This window comes from Oncorhynchus mykiss, chromosome 20 (genome assembly GCF_057628025.1).
Source record: "Oncorhynchus mykiss isolate SJ-2025 chromosome 20, ASM5762802v1, whole genome shotgun sequence".
Taxonomy (NCBI): Eukaryota; Metazoa; Chordata; class Actinopteri; order Salmoniformes; family Salmonidae; genus Oncorhynchus; species Oncorhynchus mykiss.
The window spans coordinates 9,672,587-9,694,980 of NC_143041.1; the positions used below are offsets into that span (position 1 = coordinate 9,672,587).

The 22,394-nt window shown below is 43.5% G+C and overlaps 1 protein-coding gene across 14 annotated transcripts in view; it reads right to left on the reverse strand.

Moving 5' to 3' along the window:
- Window positions 1-4,850: 4,850 nt before the first annotated feature.
- Window positions 4,851-22,394, reverse strand: part of arhgap17a (Rho GTPase activating protein 17a) — a 49,350-nt gene continuing 31,806 nt past the window's right edge. For 2 of the 14 annotated variants that reach the window (XM_036956004.2, XM_036956001.2), the window contains 17 exons: window positions 21,180-21,291; window positions 20,929-21,005; window positions 20,525-20,642; window positions 19,265-19,333; window positions 19,034-19,115; window positions 14,960-15,087; window positions 13,636-13,747; window positions 13,451-13,532; window positions 13,149-13,229; window positions 12,907-13,020; window positions 12,718-12,809; window positions 12,367-12,508; window positions 10,189-10,455; window positions 9,285-9,457; window positions 8,178-8,729; window positions 7,927-7,956; window positions 4,851-6,684 (listed from right to left, as the gene is read on the reverse strand). In XM_036956004.2, coding sequence (XP_036811899.1) covers window positions 6,542-6,684; window positions 7,927-7,956; window positions 8,178-8,729; window positions 9,285-9,457; window positions 10,189-10,455; window positions 12,367-12,508; window positions 12,718-12,809; window positions 12,907-13,020; window positions 13,149-13,229; window positions 13,451-13,532; window positions 13,636-13,747; window positions 14,960-15,087; window positions 19,034-19,115; window positions 19,265-19,333; window positions 20,525-20,642; window positions 20,929-21,005; window positions 21,180-21,291 — 2,374 coding nt within the window. In that variant the 3' untranslated portion in view covers window positions 4,851-6,541. Of the gene's footprint in view, window positions 6,685-7,926; window positions 7,971-8,177; window positions 8,730-9,284; window positions 9,458-10,188; window positions 10,456-12,366; window positions 12,509-12,717; window positions 12,810-12,906; window positions 13,021-13,148; window positions 13,230-13,450; window positions 13,533-13,635; window positions 13,748-14,959; window positions 15,088-19,033; window positions 19,116-19,264; window positions 19,334-20,524; window positions 20,643-20,928; window positions 21,006-21,179; window positions 21,292-22,394 lie in introns of all 14 variants that reach the window. The other 12 variants (XM_090211878.1, XM_036956007.2, XM_090211882.1 and 9 more) reach the window with 8 other exon arrangements.

Here is a 22,394-nt window from a genome sequence, read left to right on the forward strand (position 1 = left end):
CGCACATACTTCCACACAAACAGTAGGTATCCTACGCACATACTTCCACACAAACAGTAGGTATCTTACGCACATACTTCCACACAAACAGTAGATATCCTACGCACATACTTCCACACAAACAGTAGGTATCCTACGCACATACTTCCACACAAACAGTAGGTATCCTACGCACATACTTCCACACAAACAGTAGGTATCCTACGCACATACTTCCACACAAACAGTAGGTATCCTACGCACATACTTCCACACAAACAGTAGGTATCCTACGCACATACTGTACTTCCACACAAACAGTAGGTATCCTACGCACACACTTCCACACAAACAGTAGGTATCCTATGCACATACTTCCACACAAACAGTAGGTATCCTACGCACATACTTCCACACAAACAGTAGGTATCCTACGCACATACTTCCACACAAACAGTAGGTATCTTACGCACATACTTCCACACAAACAGTAGGTATCCTACTCACATACTTCCACACAAACAGTAGGTATCCTACGCACATACTTCCACACAAACAGTAGGTATCCTACGCACATACTTCCACACAAACAGTAGGTATCCTACGCACATACTTCCACACAAACAGTAGGTATCTTACGCACATACTTCCACACAAACAGTAGATATCCTACGCACATACTTCCACACAAACAGTAGGTATCCTACGCACATACTTCCACACAAACAGTAGGTATCCTACGCACATACTTCCACACAAACAGTAGGTATCCTACGCACATACTGTACTTCCACACAAACAGTAGGTATCCTACGCACACACTTCCACACAAACAGTAGGTATCCTATGCACATACTTCCACACAAACAGTAGGTATCCTACGCACATACTTCCACACAAACAGTAGGTATCCTACGCACATACTGTACTTCCACACAAACAGTAGGTATCCTACGCACATACTTCCACACAAACAGTAGGTATCCTACGCACATACTTCCACACAAACAGTAGGTATCCTACGCACATACTGTACTTCCACACAAACAGTAGGTATCATAATCACATACTTCCACACAAACAGTAGGTATCCTACGCACATACTTCCACACAAACAGTAGGCAAGTTTCATCCTTCTCTATAGTTCTCACCGCTGTGTATCACTGCCCAGCCGACAGTTCCATTAGGGACACCTTAGAGAAGGTGATTAGGGACACCTTGAGAAGTACTCCCTATGCTATCATAGGTTCCTCAGAGGCCTAGCCAGGTCGGTCCAAACACAGTTTAACTGTTCTCAGTTTTTTTCTTCGGCACACACATACAAGTTCAAATCCTAAACTACGCCTTGCTCAGAAAGTCTGTGTTTTCCCACTATACAGATACATTGTTTAACCTAATTCTGACTAAAACTACACACATAATCAGATTATAATTTTATGATTCTAATCAATTTCATACAGTTATAAGGTTTCAGAGTGGAATTATTTTATCATTATCTTTCAACATGCACATTATTTTATCATTATGGCGGAATACAGCTCATTCAATGCTGTCTTAGTGCCACCCTCTGACTGTGGTGGTATGTAAACAACTACACAAAATACAGCTGAAAATCCTCTAGGTATATAGTGTGGTCTACAGCTTATCATGAGATACTCTACCTCAGGCGAGCAATATCTCAAGACTTCCTTAGATATCGTGCACCAGCTGTTATTTACAAAAATACACAGTCTTGTGTCTTACCAGACACAGCTGTTCTGTCCTGCCGGTGCAGTGTGTATCCAGCCAGCTGTAGTGTCGTCGTTCAGCCACGACTACAAGAGCATAAGATGTTACAGTTTTTAATGTCCCGTTGGTAGTTTAATCTTCCACGTAGCTCGTCTATTTTATTCTCCAAACATTGCACGTTTGCTAGCAGAATGGAGGGAAGTGGGGGTTTATTCGATTGCCTACGAATTTTCATAAGGCAGTCTGCCCTTTGGCCCCTTTTTCTCCACCTCCTCTTCACACAGATCACGGGGATCGGGACCTGTTCCTGAGAAAGCAGTATATCCTTCGCATCTTGCTCGTCAGAGTCGTGAAAGGAAAAAAAGGATTCTGCTAGTCCGTGGTGACTAATCGCAGTCCTGATGTATAGAAGTTATTTTCGGTCATAAGAGACAATAGCGGCAACATAATGTACAAAATAAGTTTAAAAAATTGTTACAAACAACGCAAATAAACTACCAAAAGAAACACAATGGGTTAGGGGACACGTAAAACCTCTGCCTTCCTCTCCGGTGCCGTCAATCCATATGGCAGCATCAATCCATATTTCAAAGCCTTTGAGTTGCTCGCCGTTTGCTCGTCGTCATTCCAGAATACTATGAGCAATTTTTGTCAAAATTCCTGAAAAACACACTGAAAAAGTTGCTGGCATATCCCAAAGGTATGTATCATTTATTTGATGAAGGTATGTTGAGAATTAACAATTTTACTTTGCTTACAGATGTAGGAGGATCTATATTAGCCTATTAATATTCATATTATAAGTGACATTTGTTTGGTTTTAGTCCTCATCAGAAGTTCTCCACATGATTCTGGAAGATCTGAATGACGTTGAGAAACGCCCAAAGTAAGTTTTCCTCTGACTCCTCATTGAGGCATGGCCCTTGCTTTGCTCGGTTATCTGACTGTGGTTGTTTTTGGCCCATCTGCCCACTGAAGGAGGTTTGTATCCTGGTGGTGTCTCATTGTGTGCTGAGCCGTATGTTCCCGTCGTAGGGATACCACTTCGTGATGCAGCCCCTCAGCCTCCAGGACCCCACCCCACAGATCCAGCCGTAGAGACCCTGGTTCCAGACAGCCTGTCCATGATCTGCGCGTGCCTACTCAAACACAGGGTAAAGCAGATGCTGAACACTGTTGGTGGCAAATTTCAACATCATTGTTGCATGTCAATTTGTCCATATCACAGACATACCAGTTGTAAGACAAATTCATTATTTCCTTTGTAAGGTATTTTGATATGATGTAAGCCCTCCATGTTTTTGTGATCTTTGAGGGGTTGTGTCACAGGCCTGTCGGTGTGTGTGTTATATAACAGGGGTATTCAACTCTTACCCTACGAGATCCACAGGCTGCTAGTTTTCTGTTTTACCTGATCATTTAACACACCTGGTGTCCCAGGTCTTATTCAGTCCCTGATTAGAGGGGAGCAATAACAAAAATGCAGCGGAACTGGCTTCGAGGTCTATATTTGAGGGTTCTATAGGTAAGCTGTTCAGTGTGTGTTGTTCTACAGGTAAGCTGTTCAGTGTGTGTTGTGCTATAGGTAAGCTGTTCAGTGTGTGTTGTTCTACAGGTAAGCTGTTCAGTGTGTGTTGTTCTACAGGTAAGCTGTTCAGTGTGTGTGTGTTGTTCTACAGGTAAGCTGTTCAGTGTGTGTTGTTCTACAGGTAAGCTGTTCAGTGTGTGTGTGTTGTTCTACAGGTAAGCTGTTCAGTGTGTGTTGTTCTACAGGTAAGCTGTTCAGTGTGTGTGTGTTGTTCTACAGGTAAGCTGTTCAGTGTGTGTTGTTCTACAGGTAAGCTGTTCAGTGTGTGTTGTTCTACAGGTAAGCTGTTCAGTGTGTGTGTGTTGTTCTACAGGTAAGCTGTTCAGTGTGTGTTGTTCTACAGGTAAGCTGTTCAGTGTGTGTTGTTCTACAGGTAAGCTGTTCAGTGTGTGTTGTTCTACAGGTTAGCTGTTCAGTGTGTGTTGTTCTACAGGTAAGCTGTTCAGTGTGTGTTGTTCTACAGGTAAGCTGTTCAGTGTGTGTTGTTCTACAGGTAAGCTGTTCAGTGTGTGTTGTTCTACAGGTAAGCTGTTCAGTGTGTGTGTTGTTCTACAGGTTAGCTGTTCAGTGTGTGTTGTTCTACAGGTAAGCTGTTCAGTGTGTGTTGTTCTACAGGTAAGCTGTTCAGTGTGTGTTGTTCTACAGGTAAGCTGTTCAGTGTGTGTTGTTCTACAGGTAAGCTGTTCAGTGTGTGTTGTTCTACAGGTAAGCTGTTCAGTGTGTGTGTGTTGTGCTATAGGAAAGCTGTTCAGTGCGTGTTGTGCTATAGGTAAGCTGTTCAGTGTGTGTGTGTTGTGCTATAGGAAAGCTGTTCAGTGCGTGTTGTGCTATAGGTAAGCTGTTCAGTGTGTGTGTGTTGTGCTATAGGAAAGCTGTTCAGTGCGTGTTGTGCTATAGGTAAGCTGTTCAGTGTGTGTTGTGCTATAGGTAAGCTGTTCAGTGTGTATTGTGCTATAGGTAAGCTGTTCAGTGTGTGTTGTGCTATAGGTAAGCTGTTCAGTGTGTGTTGTGCTATAGGTTAGCTGTTCAGTGCGTGTTGTGCTATAGGTAAGCTGTTCAGTGCGTGTTGTGCTATAGGTAAGCTGTTCAGTGTGTGTTGTGCTATAGGTAAGCTGTTCAGTGTGTGTTGTGCTATAGGTAAGCTGTTCAGTGTGTGTTGTGCTATAGGTAAGCTGTTCAGTGTGTGTTGTGCTATAGGTAAGCTGTTCAGTGTGTGTTGTGCTATAGGTAAGCTGTTCAGTGTGTGTTGTGCTATAGGTAAGCTGTTCAGTGTATGCGTGTCTTACAGGGTAGAAGTTCAGGCCAGGATGCTCAGGAGCCAGCTTTACTGTTAGCGGATACAGTAATCTACACCTTAGTTTTGAAATCAGAATCAGGAGTGTTTTAAACAATTATTCGGTTTTTATTTTTGAAATTGTGTGTCCAACACACCAGACTTTACTGGTAGGCGGAGATTGAAGAAATGATTACTAGACAATCGTCCTCCCATCCATAAGACCAAATTAATCATTTTCTTACTCATGTTGTGTGAGTGATAAAGCCATGACTCACAACCTTTTCACATTTTTCTTCATATACTTTATTCAGAAAGGGAGTATAACCAAGCAGTCATTTTACATTTGATTTATTTCTTGTTTCAGCTCAGTCTGCATACAAAACTAGCTGAGCTCAAAACGCAGCTTTAACATTTGTAGTTTAATGGCATTTGTTCATCTTTCAGAGCCTCGAAACAAGGTACTCTTTCTGCAGAAGGATAAGGCAGCAAGTTAAAGGAAAAGATGAGATAGAGGGGAATCTCAGCAAGACTACATGGATGATGATGGTCTCTGAAAAGCAGTACAAATACTGAACATGTTTTCAGTGCAACTAAAGCATCCAGAAATGTGCCCTTTAGTTGATACCATTCAGGGTCTCTTCTCTAGGAGCACAACCCTGCACTATACTCAAGGAAAAAGCAACGTGTATAAAAATAAAAGAGAATGAAGCTTTTCTGGTCTAGTGTATCCAACACCACCTCACGACTAGGTTGTTACATTGGTTTGTGTGTAAAACCCAGCTCAGTGGGAAAGGTAGAGCAGAATGATCTTCCATATAGAAACCTGTTCCCTGGAAAGCAAGCGCTTGTGGGGTTTAGACTTGGTTCAATATCAGCTGTTGAAGTGATTCACTAGTCAGATGACAAGGTAGCTACAGTATAAGCGCTTAAAACAGTCCTTTCCTATATTCACTTATACAGGAACTGTCACTTTAATGCCCCAGCAACATAGACGTAAACACAGAAGATTAGGAAGGCACCTACAAGCCAAGAGGATAAGCATGTACACTGAAAGTATATAGACCTATCCCTGCTACGAGTTATGGAACCAGTAAGGCATGCTTCAGAAAACTGCATGATTATTAACTCAAGCTACAGGGAATGTGTTTTAGGAAATAAATACAGAGAGCAAAGGATGGGTTTCATACAAAAACAGGGATTAAAAAAAAAGGTATAATTGTGAGATAGACTGGAAACCTGCTACACTTCAGCAACAGTTATTATTTTGGCGGGATTCTACTTTTACCCACGTTTACTGTGCTTCACATTTACAAATAGTATTTTTCATTTCTTGAACTAAGGCCATCATCAAGAACAACACACCAATATCAAAGAAGTCTGTCGGTCCACTGTTAACAACCCACTCTACTAGCAGTTCCTTAACCATCATAAAACAATTCCGTATGTTAGCTTAGAAACCCAGCCCCGGGCCCTTAAAACTCATTAAGGTGCAACATCCCATGCAAATGCATACCGTTTTCAATCCAAACCTCATCATCCCCCCAAAATCTACAAAGCTTTATCGAGGCTTCATCAGTGCTACAGTTACGATTTCCTGGTGGGGAGGGGCCAGGGGGAGGCCTGTTCTGTAGTTCCACTGGGGTGGTTGAGTTGACTGTATGGAGTTGTAGCTGTAACAGGCCTGCAGTAGAGCGAACCAAGTGGGTGGTGAAGGGAAAGTTAGTGTGTGGAGGACACCGGGAGTTGGAGTTGAGAGAGAGCAGCAGATGTGTGGTGATCTGAGGGGAGCTTGAGGTAGAAGTTGACACTAACCACAAGTCTAGGACCAGATCACCCTACCCCTAGACCTAAAGTTAACCATTAGGGGATGACACTAATATCTGACCCTGGACCTGTGGTTAGGGTCAACTTCTAACCACACCTGGAGAGGAGATGGAGAGGGGACAGAGAGACAAGGCCAGTCCTCTTCCTTATAGAACGGTACTCTCTGTGTCCAGGTCTGAGTCTTTGGGCTGGGGCACGGACGTCATGGAGGGGGCGGTCACTGGCTGCTGGTCCACAGCAAACTCAGGGATGAAGGCTCGAGTCAACCCTTTGAGAGACAGGGCTGGGTCTGGACAGGACAGAGACAGTGAAATGTTAGTGCTGCAGCTGACTGAGTAGTTCATGTTAAAAGTCTGCTAAGCTGTAGTTGCTTGTTGAGAGACTGTATAAAATCACTCACTTATTCTTTAGCTAAATATTGTGGATTAACTAAGTAAAAAATACTAAGAATTCAATTAATAGAAATGCCTAAAGGAGAAAACAAAAGTGGATTTTAAAACCAAATGGTGACTTGTGTTCAGTGTTAGTTTGTTTTGGCAAGGATGGTTGACATTCTTAAGACAGGCATAATGCAAATTGAACCTGCAGTACAGACAATCACCCCCCCATGCTACTACCTTCAGTACCATCATCTGAAGGATCTGACATCCAAACAGTGGTTTCAACCGATGCAATCTATGACCATTTTCCATTGGCTTAAATAGGAAAATAGCAGTGCACCATCAAGTAGCGTTAAGTGCCAGCCACACTATGTAGCATATCAGAGATGATGCTGAGACAGATTTATTCTTCAACAGAGTCATGCTAATGCTATCCACATTCCATCATAAAGGCAAATAATGCAGCCCTCTTTATTGAAAACCACATCACAGCCATCATCAGCACAGAGTTAAAGAGAGCTTCATGCATCCAAGGCTTGCACCTTAAGTACAATCCTGTTCCACGCATACCAGAACACTAAAACCTGATGCGGTTGGGTTGCCAAACTAAAACACACCTAAGTCAAGTTAGGCATTAGGCATGCAGTGTGTTTAGCCTAAAGTGAATATGTATGAAAGGCTATGATCATGCTTAATATTCGGATGTACAATAGTATAGGCCAAGACAAGGAGCAGGCCATTATGGGGACAAGTCTTCCAATCAAAATGACAACAATGTCTTAACAAAAAAACATTTCCAGAGGGCGAACAAATGCAATTTAAGGCTTTGCAAAAGACATCCTGACACAATCTATCAAATTCAAAAAGTTTATATTCTGCCAATTCCATGAATCAAATTGTTTTTTTGTTTGTTTCCGGTATGCTTTCATCATTTACAGACCGACCATTAGAGATGTCCTTTGCAAATTCCACATTAAAATGTTACTGATATTTAAATGATTTAATAATGAAGGTTGAAAGTCATGATGATTCACGACCAATGGGAACAATTGTAAAAGCAGGCACAAGTGGCATGTTTCTAAAAGTATGATGTGGTAATGGAGTAATGCCAAAACGGATGGAGTGCAGGAGCTGCAAAATGCAAGTATCACCTGACAAACCTTTCATAAATGCTCCTGAACCTGTGGACACAGGACTTTTAGATAAAACATTGTCAATATACTGTCAACACCAGAGGAAAAGGAGGTACTGAATACTGAACCTATACTATAAACTGAAAGAAGGGATTGTTGTGATATGTCTGTTCTGTCTGTTTATAGACTGTTGTGAATATATTTATGTGGCGTGTTGCCAAATGAATCTCCCTTCATGGGACAATAACACGTCACTTGACTGGACTCACCCATGATTTTGTAGGCTGTGCTGCAGATCCCGTTGGTATCGTTTCCCTGTGTGGGGGGCTGAGGGGGCGGAGGGATGTTGGGCCTGTTTCTGGGTTTGGGGACGGGGCGCGGCCGGGGGAGGGAGCCTGACTGGAAGGGAGAGGGGGAGCCAGGATGGGCACCGGGTATGTCCAGGAGGGTGGTGGAGGGTGGAGGGGTGTCAGGCGGGGTGGGGGTGTCTGGAGGAGACTGGTCCGCCCCCGGGTAGTCTCCTGCGGGCTGGCTGAGGGCCCTAGGGTGGGGCGGGGGACTGACCTGTGAGGGTGTGGGGGGCTGTGGGGGCGGGTGGTTGGGGGCCTGGATGGGGGGCTGGTTGCTGGATTGGCGGCGGTGGGTGGTAGAGGGCTGGGAGACGGGTGAGGTAGGGGAGTGGCTTGAGGAAGAGAGGGGTCTGGGAGAGGGGCTGAGGGACTGGCCCTGGCCTGAGAAGGGGTGGTGGTTGGTAGGGTTACTGGACTGGCCTGAAGGGGGATTGAGCGGCTTGGGAGGGGCAGGGGCCGGCTTCTTTGTACCTGGATAGTGGAGAGGGGTGGACTTCAGAAAGGATCTTATGTCTACATATACTTTATTTTAGGCTACTTGAAATTGTAGGTCTACGTCTAACAGGGGAGCTACACTGGGGAGTCACAAAAACAGTGGGTTTTCAGCTGCTACACTGGACTGGTTAACTATAGCCAGGCTGAGCAGAGCCCAAGCCACTTTCTGTAGTGTTCTCTGGCATGAGGCGCACGTTCAATTCCTAAAAATAGAACCAGAGCGCCATTTTACACTAAGCAGCACAGGCTCTTAAAGATCTGCGTTGCTTACACAGGTTTCATTCAAATGAATAGGAGTGTCTTACACTTTGCAACAGTTACACATCCAGTGTAGCATGCTTGTAAATCTATGTCAAATGTAACAATATAACTGCTAGTGGAAATTACCTTGTAATAAGAGGCTTACTAATGAAAAAGAAAATAATAGGTTCTTGATAAAAATGTCCTCATGATACCATTATGCATATAGCTCCAAATAAATGTCAAACAACCGAATAAAGCTAAGCTGAATTGCTTTAAGGAGTGTCTCACCTCTGCGCATCATGTGTGGACTGGGCCCCATGGATCCAGCCCCAGGGCCTCCCACTCCCAGCTGTCCCCCAGCTCCCCCTCCTCCGGCTGAGCTGGCCGTGCCCGGGTGGCCCCCACCTGAACCGTTCCTCTGGTGGAGGGTCGGGGTGGAACTGGGTTCACGCTTTGGGTTGCTTAACAGAGACAGACAGACAGACAGAGGTCCTAATTTTACGTACAAGACTCAGAATTTAGCGTAGTGCTATGAAAATGTCCATCAAATTGAAGGCCTGTTCAGTGAGCTTTTTGTCCTTAACTGCACTGGGCGGTGTCTTCGGTTTACCTTCTATATTCTGTCCAATGGATCAATAGAACAGTCAAAATGAGATTGAATCCGTTCATGAAAGGTTTCCATTCAAACTCATCCTTCAAAAACTACATAAGCTCAATGAGAAACGGAAATGGACCTAATGGTCAAACAACATCTGTTGATTCATGTGTTGTAGCCTGAGAGCAGAGGCGTGGGGAGGGCCCTCTGAGGACGGCTGGCTCACACCAACCATTGTTGTAGAGCCAGTGGTCTGAACTGAGATGTACCCACAGTGTTATTATAATGATTACTTGTTAATTGTTTGAGGAAAATGCAGTTAGACAGCGAGAGGAAAAACTCTAGGAAAATAACACGTGAGAAACCCATGCGGTCACTTCAACATTTTCTATGCTCTGTAGTCATTTTCCATTCAAAAATGATTCAAATTACCATACAACGTTTATATTTGTAGAAGAGCAGTGACATCACCATAAACAGTGCACACACACTTATCAGCAAATTATCATCAAAAGGTTGCAGGCAAAAAGGTATTTCCTTCCCATGCAGTGGAGTGGCATGCGTGTCTGTGCTCCCCAGTGCACCACACACCCTTACCTGAGTTCCTCAGCGGTAGTAGCGAGAAGCTGCTGCGCTGCCACCAGGGCAGCCATACTCAGTGCCAGGCTAGGCTGGCAGCCCTCCAACGCCATGCCCCCCGGTGGGGCCTGGAGCTCAGCCACGCACCCTGTGAACTGCCCAGGCCCTGGGGCCTCTACCGGGGGTAAGGGGGGCTGGAAGGCGGGTGAAGCATGCTGCTTTCTACCTAAGGTGTGGCTGCCTCTACGGGGGACGGTGTTATGGTCCGACAGTTTGTTAGCAAAACTACAGAGAGGAGAGAGGACAGACAGACGGCAGAGCCACGTTGAGAAAGAAACCCGGGCGACAGGACAGAATCACCAAGTCCCAGAGTAGAGCGAGAGCGTGAGAGAGTGGAGAGAAAGAGAGCGAGAGAGATACTCCACACCAAATAGTCAAAAGGGATGTTATGTAGATTTGTAGTCTAAAGTCACAAAGATAAACTAGAAGCAACTAGAAGCCTATAGCACTTAAGACATCCAAAAATACACTTCAAAAATATCCCCAAGTAAGTATGATAATCATTAGAGCTACCAATCAAACCAAACATTCAAAGTGTAAATTAATATATTATTGGTTGAGTTATCCAAGTGAAAATCCTTTAGATTTAAATAGCATATCCTCAGCTCAGAGCACTGGCAGGTATAGGATCCGTCTTTGACCTTTCACCCCATGGCAGTTCAAAGTAGAGGGATGGAGCTAGTTAATTTACCATTTATTAACACATTTAGCATCTCCTGGCTTCCACACACAGCCTACAAGCCACTGATGCAGACCTGTGGAACATCTACATTTTAAAAAGTCAAATCCATGTAATATAGTCTAAACTTCACAATAAATCCATGATTTATTTTAGACCGGTCTAAAGAAACATGATATGAAGAAAATCATGTAATCGGCTCTTTCTCACAGGCTACAAGTGAAGACGGACATCGGGGACGCAACTGCGGGCGTTCTTATCAAATTCTGAGGCGCATATTGAAGATATTGGAAGAGGAAGAACTGTCCACATTTACTTTTTCAGCCAACAAGATGAGTCGGCCTAACGAACAGAAAAAGCACTAACCTACATCAATCTACTATCCACCATAGTACAAAAGTTGACCTATTCTGTGAGAGAAATAAATATTCCAAACAGTCTGGGACAGTTGTGGGATGCGATAGATCCCTAATTAATACAACCACTAGCAATAAAAAAAAACATAACCAATGAGGCTGATGCAACAGATCAGAACATTTAGCTTAAAATATTGATAGATAAGGCTATTTCATCACATAAGCGCAGCAATGCTCACACGGCAAGAGGTTATAAGTGTGAATGTTCCATTAGCAGGAAAACACCATTATCAAAAGTGACCAGAAATGGGATTATGCATGTAATGCTTTTATTATAATAGAAAAAAGGTGCATTTATGGTGAAAATTAACTTACCCAACTTGAAACTCACGTGCTGCATATGTATGCCAGTTAGGCTCTACATGTCATTAAAATACATGTCATCTATGCACTTAAAAAGCAAATGGAGGATGCTTTTCCTGTGGTAAATTTTCATGCCAGCCATGTTGTAAAGAGAAACAATGTGTTTAACATTAGGAAAGTTGAGAAATAAATATAGAGGAGAAAGCTGATGGGTTCCTCCTCTTTTAAGAGGCCATCACTCTGTTTTCTCAAGCAATTGTATGGCCTATTGAAATGTTGCGCAACATGAGCTCTCATGAAGTGTCTGATTAGATTTTCAAAGACATTTGTATTGATGTCAGAGTGATTAGAGAGACAATAGAGTGCTGAGTACCAGGCAGTTAGCCAGTTTGGTAGACTACTAATGACCAATTTTTATTTTTACCTTTATTTAACCAGGCAAGTCAGTTAAGAACAAATTCTTATTTTCAATGACGGCCTAGGAACAGCCTGTTCAGGGGCAGAACAACAGATTTGTACCTTGTCAGCTCGGGATTTGAACTTGCAACCTTCCGGTTACTAGTCCAACGCTCTAACCACTAAACTACCCTGCCGCACCATCAGCATCATCAGAGCTCGGAGAAGCCTAACTACCGTGACTAAACGGTCACGTTGAATTTGACTGCCTTCATGACTCGTGACAGCCGGTGTGGCGGTAATACAGTCACCGTAACAGCCCTAGCTACTGTTGGTGGTTACCTGTCCTTGCGAGGGTTATCGTTCTCTGGCCCCACCATGCTACCAGGCCTCTTCTTCTCGATGGTGGAACAGTCGTACTCCATCGAGTGGTTGGAAGGAGGGGTGGGCATGGCGAACATCCCCGATACATTAAACTCCACATCTATGCAAAGGCGGAGAACAGGCAAGTAGAATTCCTTTAGGCGCCATTTAAAAACAAACAGATCTATCTTTTTGAGTAGCCTGGGAATCAGATTTATACCACTGAAAGAGTAATCTGATGACATTCCCGTTTCCATTGTTCATGATCCTGTACACAGGAGACTAAGTACCTCCCTCCTGAGGACCCGGTCAAAGGTCACATATACATACCCTCAGGGAAGAACCAGTCAGCGTGCTGTATGATAGGTTCTATGATGGTCACCACGTGAACAGAGGTAGCAGCAGCCATCTCAGCTAGAGTCCTGCAGGCATACAGAGGATAGCAGACATGTTATAAACAAACACTAACAAACATTTGTTTTTTCCGTTTGAAAAGTAAGTAACTCCCCCCTTTCTCACCCCTCTGTTTTGGCCCACAGCATGTTTGGTCCGAGTACAATGGCGATGTTGCTAGGGGTCATCTTGTTGACCTCACTGTCCTGAGCCAGCTTGGACAGGAACTTCACCAGATACCTACGACACAGAGACGGGCACAGGTAAGGCACATCATTAGATGTTAAGAAACAGGGTAATATATCTTCATAATAAACACATCTTTGTTGTGAAGCAAAGTTGTGGGAACCAGTCCATCTGTTACCCACCTTAGGTTGGCTTTGTTGTTCTTCGGTAGTTGATCACACACAACCCATAGGGCCTGCAGACGCTTGTCTGGCTCTGAAACGCTGGGCAGAGACAGAGGGACAGAGACACAGAGAGACAGGGACACAGAGACAGAGACAGAGGGACAGAGACAGAGGGACAGAGACAGAGGGACAATCACAGACCCGTTTTATGGTTGCTATAATTTCACTCCTTTTTCCATTTTATTTCTCATACTTTTATTCCTGCTCTACTTGGTTACACTTCCTTTAACAGCGACACAAGACGGTGTGTGGTGGCTTACTTAGACGCCTGAATCCACTCGTCGTAAAGCTGGAAGCTCATCAGAGGTTCCGGCAGTTCTCTCAGGTAAGACTTCAGGGCTCCTGGAATGAAAGGACAGTGATGTGAGGAATGGTCTGACAGTCATATTACTTGAAAACTCTTGCCGAAACATGTATAAAACGTGAGTAGGGCTTAGCACCGTACCAGCGACAGCGTGGGGGTCTGAGTAGAACTCCTCCAGCTGTGAGGTGGAACAGTCCAGAGCAGCCTTGAGCTTCTTTAGTTTAGAGGCCCCTGCTGCGATCCTAAACAGGCCCTGATACAACAACACAGACACGATTGATGCGACACAGACACACAATCCGCAAACAATGCTTAAATGATAAATTTCCTTTTGTCATAGAAGGGTCCAGACACTTTTTTGGTAATTTCACTTGATTAAAATAAATAAATAAATCAAACAATCATCCTCGTTGTGCTGTACGGGGGCTCGGAAAGAACATTAACAAAAACACTCAAATACGTCCTTTTAGAAACAGAAACACTTTCAGAATAGTGATGCAGGTCTTTAGATGTTGTACACGTGAAATTGTGTCATTTCGAATTTTATCCGCAACGTTACATTCCATTTTGTACGACTCGGGCAGTTTACCCTATACAGCTGTTCCATTGTGTAGCCTGCTGCTAGAATGGACAGAGAGGTATTGTTCAAGTCACCAAAACATAATGTAATGTAACGTTGGGGATACATTTCAGAATCACACAATTTCACGTGTACAACTAAACACTATACCCTATTGTTGATGTATTTTTCCCGAGCCCCCATACTGACAAAGAAGATGAGGAAGTGAAATCGCTGGTTGGGTAAATAAAATAAAAACGAGTGAAATCGCAAAAACATAACATTAACTCCAAAATAGAGATTTGGTTGTAAAATAGCTAAATTCTCCTTAAATCACTACACAGACACCCAACCCTGTATTCATTCATTCACACACACCTCCACTCTCTCTCTCCCAAACAAACAGTCCCTCTCTTCTCACCACACTGACTGTGTTGTGTTTACCCATAGAATGAACGGGAAGACAAACAATGTGTTGAGAACTAAAGACTGGGAGGAGTAAACACACAGCTGATTTATTATGACCAACCAGATACTTTGTTGTATTCTAAAACCGTGCAAACACAAACATAGCGTCCTAATAAATCGCAATTACAGAATAATTGCTGACATTTCTAATAAGTGAAAAGAACTTCGAACATTGCAACAGATTTCAATGTTTTTGTCCCGTCTCTCCTCACGTTCATTTTTGTAAACATTTCAAATTGATGGGTTCAATTATGTTTAGGACCAGTTTAAGTGCATTTTGTGTTTCGTATTTGGGTCCACTTGAGACAAAAATGTTCAATCCATTTCCTCCATCCTATTATTCCACCCATCCATAATTACATTTCAGTCCTCAACTTACTATGATCCCCTCATTTCTCCCCCCCCCCCTCCAGCCAATGCTTCCCTCCATCTCCCTACCTCCTCCTTCATGCCAGTCTCCAGCAGCATCATGACGCAGGCCTCTAAGGGCAGAGCGATCTCTCTGCTACTCCTCTTCAGATGCTCCTCCAGCCCCGTCCCAAACGCTGGCTTCTCCGTCCACGAGTCTGAAGGGACAGCGAGAGCGTGGTAGAGAGAGAATGGTAGCACTAAGCATGGTGGTAGCAACACTACAGTTGTTACGGGTCTGCAGCGAGAGAGGGCGGTAGGTAGTCACCCCAGGAAGACCAGTGTGTGGATGAGAGGTTAGGAGGCCTGGGAATGGTAGCACTAAGCATGGTGGTAACAACACTACAGTTGTTACGGATCTGCAGCGAGAGAGGGCGGTAGGTAGTCACCCCAGGAAGAGCAGTGTGTGGATGAGAGGTTAGGAGGCCTGGGAATGGTAGATTTCTAGGTCAACAATGTCCCCTCTGGTCAACCATCAGTCACTCCCTCCTCTAATAAAGCCAGCTGTAACGAATAACCACATGGTCTCCATCCATGGTATATGTTCCCACTCTGTGGAAAGGAAAGCCCAGGTAGGTCTGACGTGAGCTGTAAATAGTGTTGGACTTTGAGTCATCATAACCTACATGCTGAGAGCAAGGCTGTCTGATTTAGACCAAATGTGTTGGGTTTACTAGATAAAAACAAGCTAACAGGACACAGCTTCACAACCACAGAGAGGGAGAAGAGGGAGGGAGGATGCCCATACTAAAAAGAGAGTGGCGGCACCAACATAAAATGTCTTTCCTGTAATCCTTTTCAGTCCTACAGAAACAATAAGCAATTCTCTATATTTGACAGAGCCTGCCAGTTTCATTCAGCCATCATTGAGAATAACAAGCCATTACTTTGACTGAGAGATGGTTGATGTGGCATTTTAATATACGTATAAGTGATTGAAATGGTCTAACAAATAACCAAGAACGCTAACAGCTGTAGACAACCGGCAGGGGGAAATAAAGGAGACAGTAAAGGAACGTTATATCGTTTTTGGGCATCTCTAAACAATGTTCTATCGATTCTGGGGGTCATTCCGTTTTCATGTGTATCTGAGCTCTTGCCGTTCACGCAGGCAGAAATATAGCCGGTATGGCGTAGCATTTGTTGTATTTTTTATGAACTTTTATTTAAATCAGGGAAGACCAATTGAGTCCAGGACCTCATTTTCAATGGTGTCCTGAGACCATAAAGTAAAATGCAAAAAAAAAAATATAACAAGACACCATAAAAAAGTACATTAGAACATCAGCCATCATAAACAAGTTATTCAAACCAATCAAAACAATTGCACACCTCGTTGAACTCATTTATCGTCAAGGTTATAAACTGCCTTAGTGGAACCAGGGAATCCAAATGTCATTCTTTTTGTAACTGATTCCAAACGTTTGGAGCGTGAAAACGAAAAGCGGATTTACCTAATTCCGTGGAGACCCGAGGAATCTGAAGAGTTAACCAACCCTTTGAATGGCTTTGGCATGTCATTCTTTAACACGTTCGATTCGTTTTAGATCGCGAAAATGTATATCACACATGTCAAATTTCAATACTGGCCAATGTCAAAACCCGGGATGTTGTTCTCTCTTGAATGAGCCATTGATCATATTTTTGGCGATATTCCTACCTGGAGAAATGTATAATTTAACAGAGGGTCCACCACATTTCTCCTATTAGTCTGCTTCTTCAGTCCAGGGTGCACGGCATGCTGCTGTTGCGAACCACTCCGCACGGCGAGGCACACGATCTGTGGTTGAACATGGTGAGATTGTAGACCGCCTAAATTGATAGTGCAGTTTGTTTAAGCGATTTTACAGACAACTAGCTACTTCATATGCTGATATTGACTTGAATATTATTGTGTGTAGCTACATTTGCTAGCTAGCCAGCCAGCCCAGAGAGAGAGCATTGTACTGTGGGTTTTGTAGTCGACTTGAGCTGCAAAAGACTTCAGCGTTTCACGTTGCTACCAACCTTATTATAACAAAATGTTCTCGCGTAGAGTTATTTTTAACACTGCAAATTATAAAGAATTGGTGCTTTTGGGTGGATGTTTCCTTTAAGACTTCAGCCTAACTTAACAATAACACCATAATATACTGGAGTTCCTGTATCACGCTCAGTTAAATCATTATGAGCCTGAAGTAGAAAAAAAAGAGCCTGTGGCTAGAGGGGGGTGGGTTGGAGAGAGAAAGTTTTTTTTTGGAAGGACGTGAGGATTGGTTTGCACAGAGCATTCGGAAAGTATTCTGACCCCTTTACTTTTTCCACATTTTGTTACATTACAGCCTTATTCTAAAAAATATTAGTTTTTTCCCTCATCAATCTACACACAATACCCCATAATGACAAAGCGAAAACAGGTTAAGATATCTGCAAATGTATTACAAATAAAAAACTGAAATATATTTTTTGTGTAAGCATTCAGACCCTTTGCTATGAGACTCAAAATTGAGCTCAGGTGCGTCCCATTTCCATTGATTATCCTTGAGATGTTTCTACAACTTGGAGTCCACCTGTGGTAAATTCAATGATTGGGACATGATTTAGAAAAGGCACACCTGTCTATATAAGGTCCCACAGTTGACAGTGCACGGCAGAGCATATCAGAGCAAAAACCAAGCCATGAGGTCGAAGGAATTGACCGTAGAGTGCCAATACAGGATTGTGTCGATCTGGAGAAGGGTACCAAAACATTTCTGTAACATTGAAGGTCCCCAAGAACACAGTGGCCTCCTTCATTCTTACATGGAGGAAGTTTGGAACCACCCAAACTCTTCCTAGAAATGGCCGCTTGGCCAAACTGAGCAATCGGGGGAGAAGGGCCTTCGTCAGGGACATGACCAAGAACCCGATGGTCACTGACAGAGCTCCAGAGTTCCTCTGTGGAGATGGGAGAACCTTCCAGAAGGACAATCATCTTTGCAGCACTCCACCAATCAGGCCTTCATGGTAGAGTCGCCAGACGGAAGCCACTCCTCAGTAAAAGGCACATGACAGGATTCTCAGACCATGAGAAACAATATTTTCTGGTCTGATGAAACCAAGATTAAACTCTTTGGCCTGAATGCCAAGCGTCACATCTGGTGGAAACTTGGCACCATCCCTACAGTGAAGCATGGTGGTAGCAGCATCATGCTGTGGGGATGTTTTTCAGCAGCAGGGACTGGGAGACTAGTCATGATTGAGGGAAAGATGAATGGAGCAAAGTACAGAGAGATCCTTGATGAAAACCTGCTCAGGACCTCCGAGTGGGGTGAAGGTTCCCCTTCCAACAGGACAACGACCCTAAGCACACAGCCAAGACAACACAGGAATGGCTTCAGGAGAAGTCTCCGAATGTCATTGAGTGGACCAGCCAGAGCCCAGACTTGAACCCGATCGAACATCTCTGAAGAGACCTGAAAATATCTGTGCAGCAATGCTCCCCATCCAACCTGAAAGAGCTTGAGAGGATCTGCAGAGAGGAATGGGAGAAACTTCCCAAATACAGGTGTGCCAAGCTTATAGCATCCTACCCAAGAAGACTCGAGGCTGTAATAGCTGCCAAAGGTGAGTAAAAGGTGTGAATACTTGTGTAAATGTGATATTTCAGTTTTACATTTTTAATACAGCTGCAAAAAATAAAAACTTTTTTTTTTGCTTTGCCATTATGGGTTATTGTCTGTAGATTGATGAGGGGAAAAAACAATGTAATCCATTTTAGAATAAGTCTAACGTAACAAAATGTGGAAAAAGTCAAGGGGTCTGAAAACTTCCCAAATGCACTGTACAGACCAATCCTCACATCCTTCCAAAAAAAATCTATACTCTCCACTCCACCCCCCTCTAGCCACAGGTCTGAATACTTTCCCGAATGGACTGTATCTTGCTGCGAGAGGTTTTAGCGGGGAGTACAATGAAGTTGTCTCTAGACAAATGACGTAGTACTGCATTTCCTTCCATCATGGTTAAGGCTAGGATTGGAGGAGGATAACTTCTGGGCAAGTTCAACCAGCACGGGGAGAGGAAGACTGTGTTGTACTGCACCTGGCTGTCGGAGGGTTTTGGGGGGTCAGGAGTGTAGTGTACCTTGCTGTGCTTGGATGGTTGGCAGGACACTCTCCAGCACAGTCAGAGATTTTCTATGATAATCAGCTTGGGCCTCTAAGAGCTGGGAAAAGAACAGAACATTGGGGTGGGGGCAAGAGAGATGGTAGAGGGGGAGTGTCAATCATCAACAATGAAGACTTAAAAATGAACTGCTCACCCAGTCAATCTACAGCTGTGAACATTCCCACACATGCACACACACCCACCCACCATTACATAGTAGCGGGCATAGTCCCCTTCCTTAGAGAAGAAACTGTACATGTCTGCAGCCAGTTGGTCCTGAGAGAGAGGAGCAGACAAGAGATCATTACAACCAGATGACAGAGGAACCAGCTCTCAGAACTTACATTTCAAACTAAAACACATCCATTTAATGATTAAACATCACATCAACAGTAATGTCCCTATGCCCGTTTTATTATTGACCTAGGTGGTGAGTGGCGAAGGGGTCTAAGGCTCTGCATCTCAATGCAAGAGGCGTCACTACAGTCCCTGGTTCCAATCCAGGCTGCATCACATCCGGCCGTGATTGTGAGTCCCATCGGGCGGGCGCACAATTGGCCCAGCGTCGTCCTGGTTTGGCCATCATTGTATATAAGAATTTATTCTACACTGACTTGCCTATATATAAATATATATGTTTTTATCAACATCCAATCCATGCATTTCAGGTGGCAGCTCTGTTAGTGTTAGCGGTGGGTATGGCCATTGGGCCTTCCATCGTCAATCAAATCTGTCTGCTGTTAACAGGGCCTGGGTAGAGCTGTAGGGTTCGTAGGGCTAAACAGGCTTGGAGAGTAGAGGAAGGAAAACACACAGATGACCTGACACACACCACTCCATACAAACGCAATACACTGAGTCAGCAACATACACAGAGGGGCCACATGTGCACACAAACAGCTGACTGGGCATTCTTCCTAAAGCAAGCAGCCACGACGTCACTGGGGTTGGAATGTCCACTTCTGCTCTCATGTACAGTACCAGTCAAAAGTTTGGACACATCTACTCATTCCAGGGTTTTTCTTTATTTTTACTATTGTCTACATTGTAGAATAATAGTGAAGACATCAAAACTATGAAAAAACACATTTGGAATCATCTGGTAACCAAAAAAGTGTTAAACAAAATAAAATAAAATGTATTTTTGAGATTCTTCAAAGTAGCCACCCTTTGAGTGTACAAAGCTATCATCAATATGAAATATATTCTGACACTTTTTTTGGTTACCAGATGATTCCATAGGTGTTATTTCATAGATTTGATGTCTTCACTATTATTCTACAATGTAGAACATTGTCAAATAAAAACCCTTGAATGAGTAGCTGTGCCCAAACTATTGATTTGACAGAAAAACTGTACCAATCATTCCATATTCCAACTTCCTCTTCTGCAAGCAGTTAACATTCGGGACTGAGGTCTGTGATTTATCCTAATTCATACAGCGGACTGGACGTCGGACACACTTACCTTGCAGAGTTCCATTTTGTTCATAGCTTCATCCACCTCTTCTTTCAGCAGGTCTGCCTTGGCCGTCAGTGCCTGCGTGTTTGTTCCTGAGATTATTGACTTGGTTGCCTGCAACCACCTGGAAGGGGTAGACCACACACACACACACACACCAGGTTAGAAACTTGTTACAAACTTCAGAAAACATGTCATAAGCACAATATGACATGAATAAAGGTCATACATGTAAATAAAGGTCATACAGGTGATACAGTTGAGGTCGGAAGTTTACATACACTTAGGTTGGAGTCCTTAACTGGGGAATTTTTACTAGGATTAAATGTCGGGAATTGTGAAAAACTGAGTTTAAATGTATTTGGCTAAGGTGTATCTAAACTTCCGACTTCAACTGTACATAGGCTCACCTCGCTCTGGCAGAATCGTAGTCCAGCACTAGCCTGGCTAGCTGCTTCCTCTGTTTCAGGATGTTGGGAATGTCCACCTGAGAATATGGACAGATCACATTCATATTAAGAATGTATGGTACTTTTCCAAGTACATATTGACTCAATGATTCTTTGATGCTGTGTTGGAGTAAGAATGTACTTATATATATTGGATACTCTTGAGACTGGTTTGGATGAAATAAGGCACTAGCTAGATATCTCCTTCTCACCTCTGCTAGCTGGTTGAGTGGGTCTAGGACATCTTTCTCTATCTGGACCTCATGCTGCAGCAGCTCTGACGCCAGCCTGTTCTCTGCCTCCCCACACACCTCCATCATCTTCCTGTCAGGAGGAGACCCATACACACAGGTCATTCAGACGCCACAGGAAGAGCCACCGGATCAGCAGTTAATTACTTTCCTTCAAATAATATAAATAAGGACTGATAACAGCAGAGAGGGCCATCTACATGTCGCATTCGTCACTAGTCTTCGTTGGCACCACCTTTCAAATTCATCATCCACACATACATCATGCACAAATGAGAGATTGACCTCCACCTAAAAGCAGACAGTAGATCGGTTTCCATCCAATTGGTGACAGCGTTTCATTCTAAAATCTGCATGAAAACAATATAGGCAATTTCCCACCATCGCATTTAACTCTACCGATGGTTCTCTCACCAAAATAAAATGGGTGTTATATAGCGAGTGTGCCCACTCTGGTATTGGCACGTGTGCTCTAGCCAACAGCTCACAGATACAACACGGGTATAGCCTACTAGATGAGATTATTAGGGACATAAAAGCTAAATCATTTTTATTTGTCAAATGACAGCCAAGCATCGATGATCATGTAACCAGAATAAGACACTCAATATTTATTGGAAAGGCGAATCAAGCTCATCACCTTACACTTTCACCACCCTGTGAAGTACATCGTCATTTATTTAATCTGTAGCCTAACAAACTTCACGCTTAGTGGGAGGACTAGAGGTCAACCGATTAATCGACATGGCCGATTAATTAGGCCCGATTTCAAGTTATAACAATCGGTAATCTGCATTTTTGCACGGCAATTACATTGCAATCCATGTGGAGACTGAGTGGCAGGCTGTGACCACCTGTTACGCAAGTGAGGCAAGGAGGCAAGGTAAGTTGCTTGCTAGCATTAAACTTATAAAAAAACAATCAATCTTAACATAATCACTAGTTAAACTAGTAATATCGTCAACCATGTGTAGTTATCTAGCTTGTCCTGTGTTGCATATAATCAATGCGGTGCCTGTTAATTTATCATCGAATCACAGCCTACTTCGCCAAACGGGTGATGATTTAACAAAAGCGCTTTTGCGAAAAAAGCACAAGCCTTGCACCAATGTACCTAACCATAAACATCAATGCCTTTCTTAAAATCAATACACAAGTATATTTTTTTTACCTGCA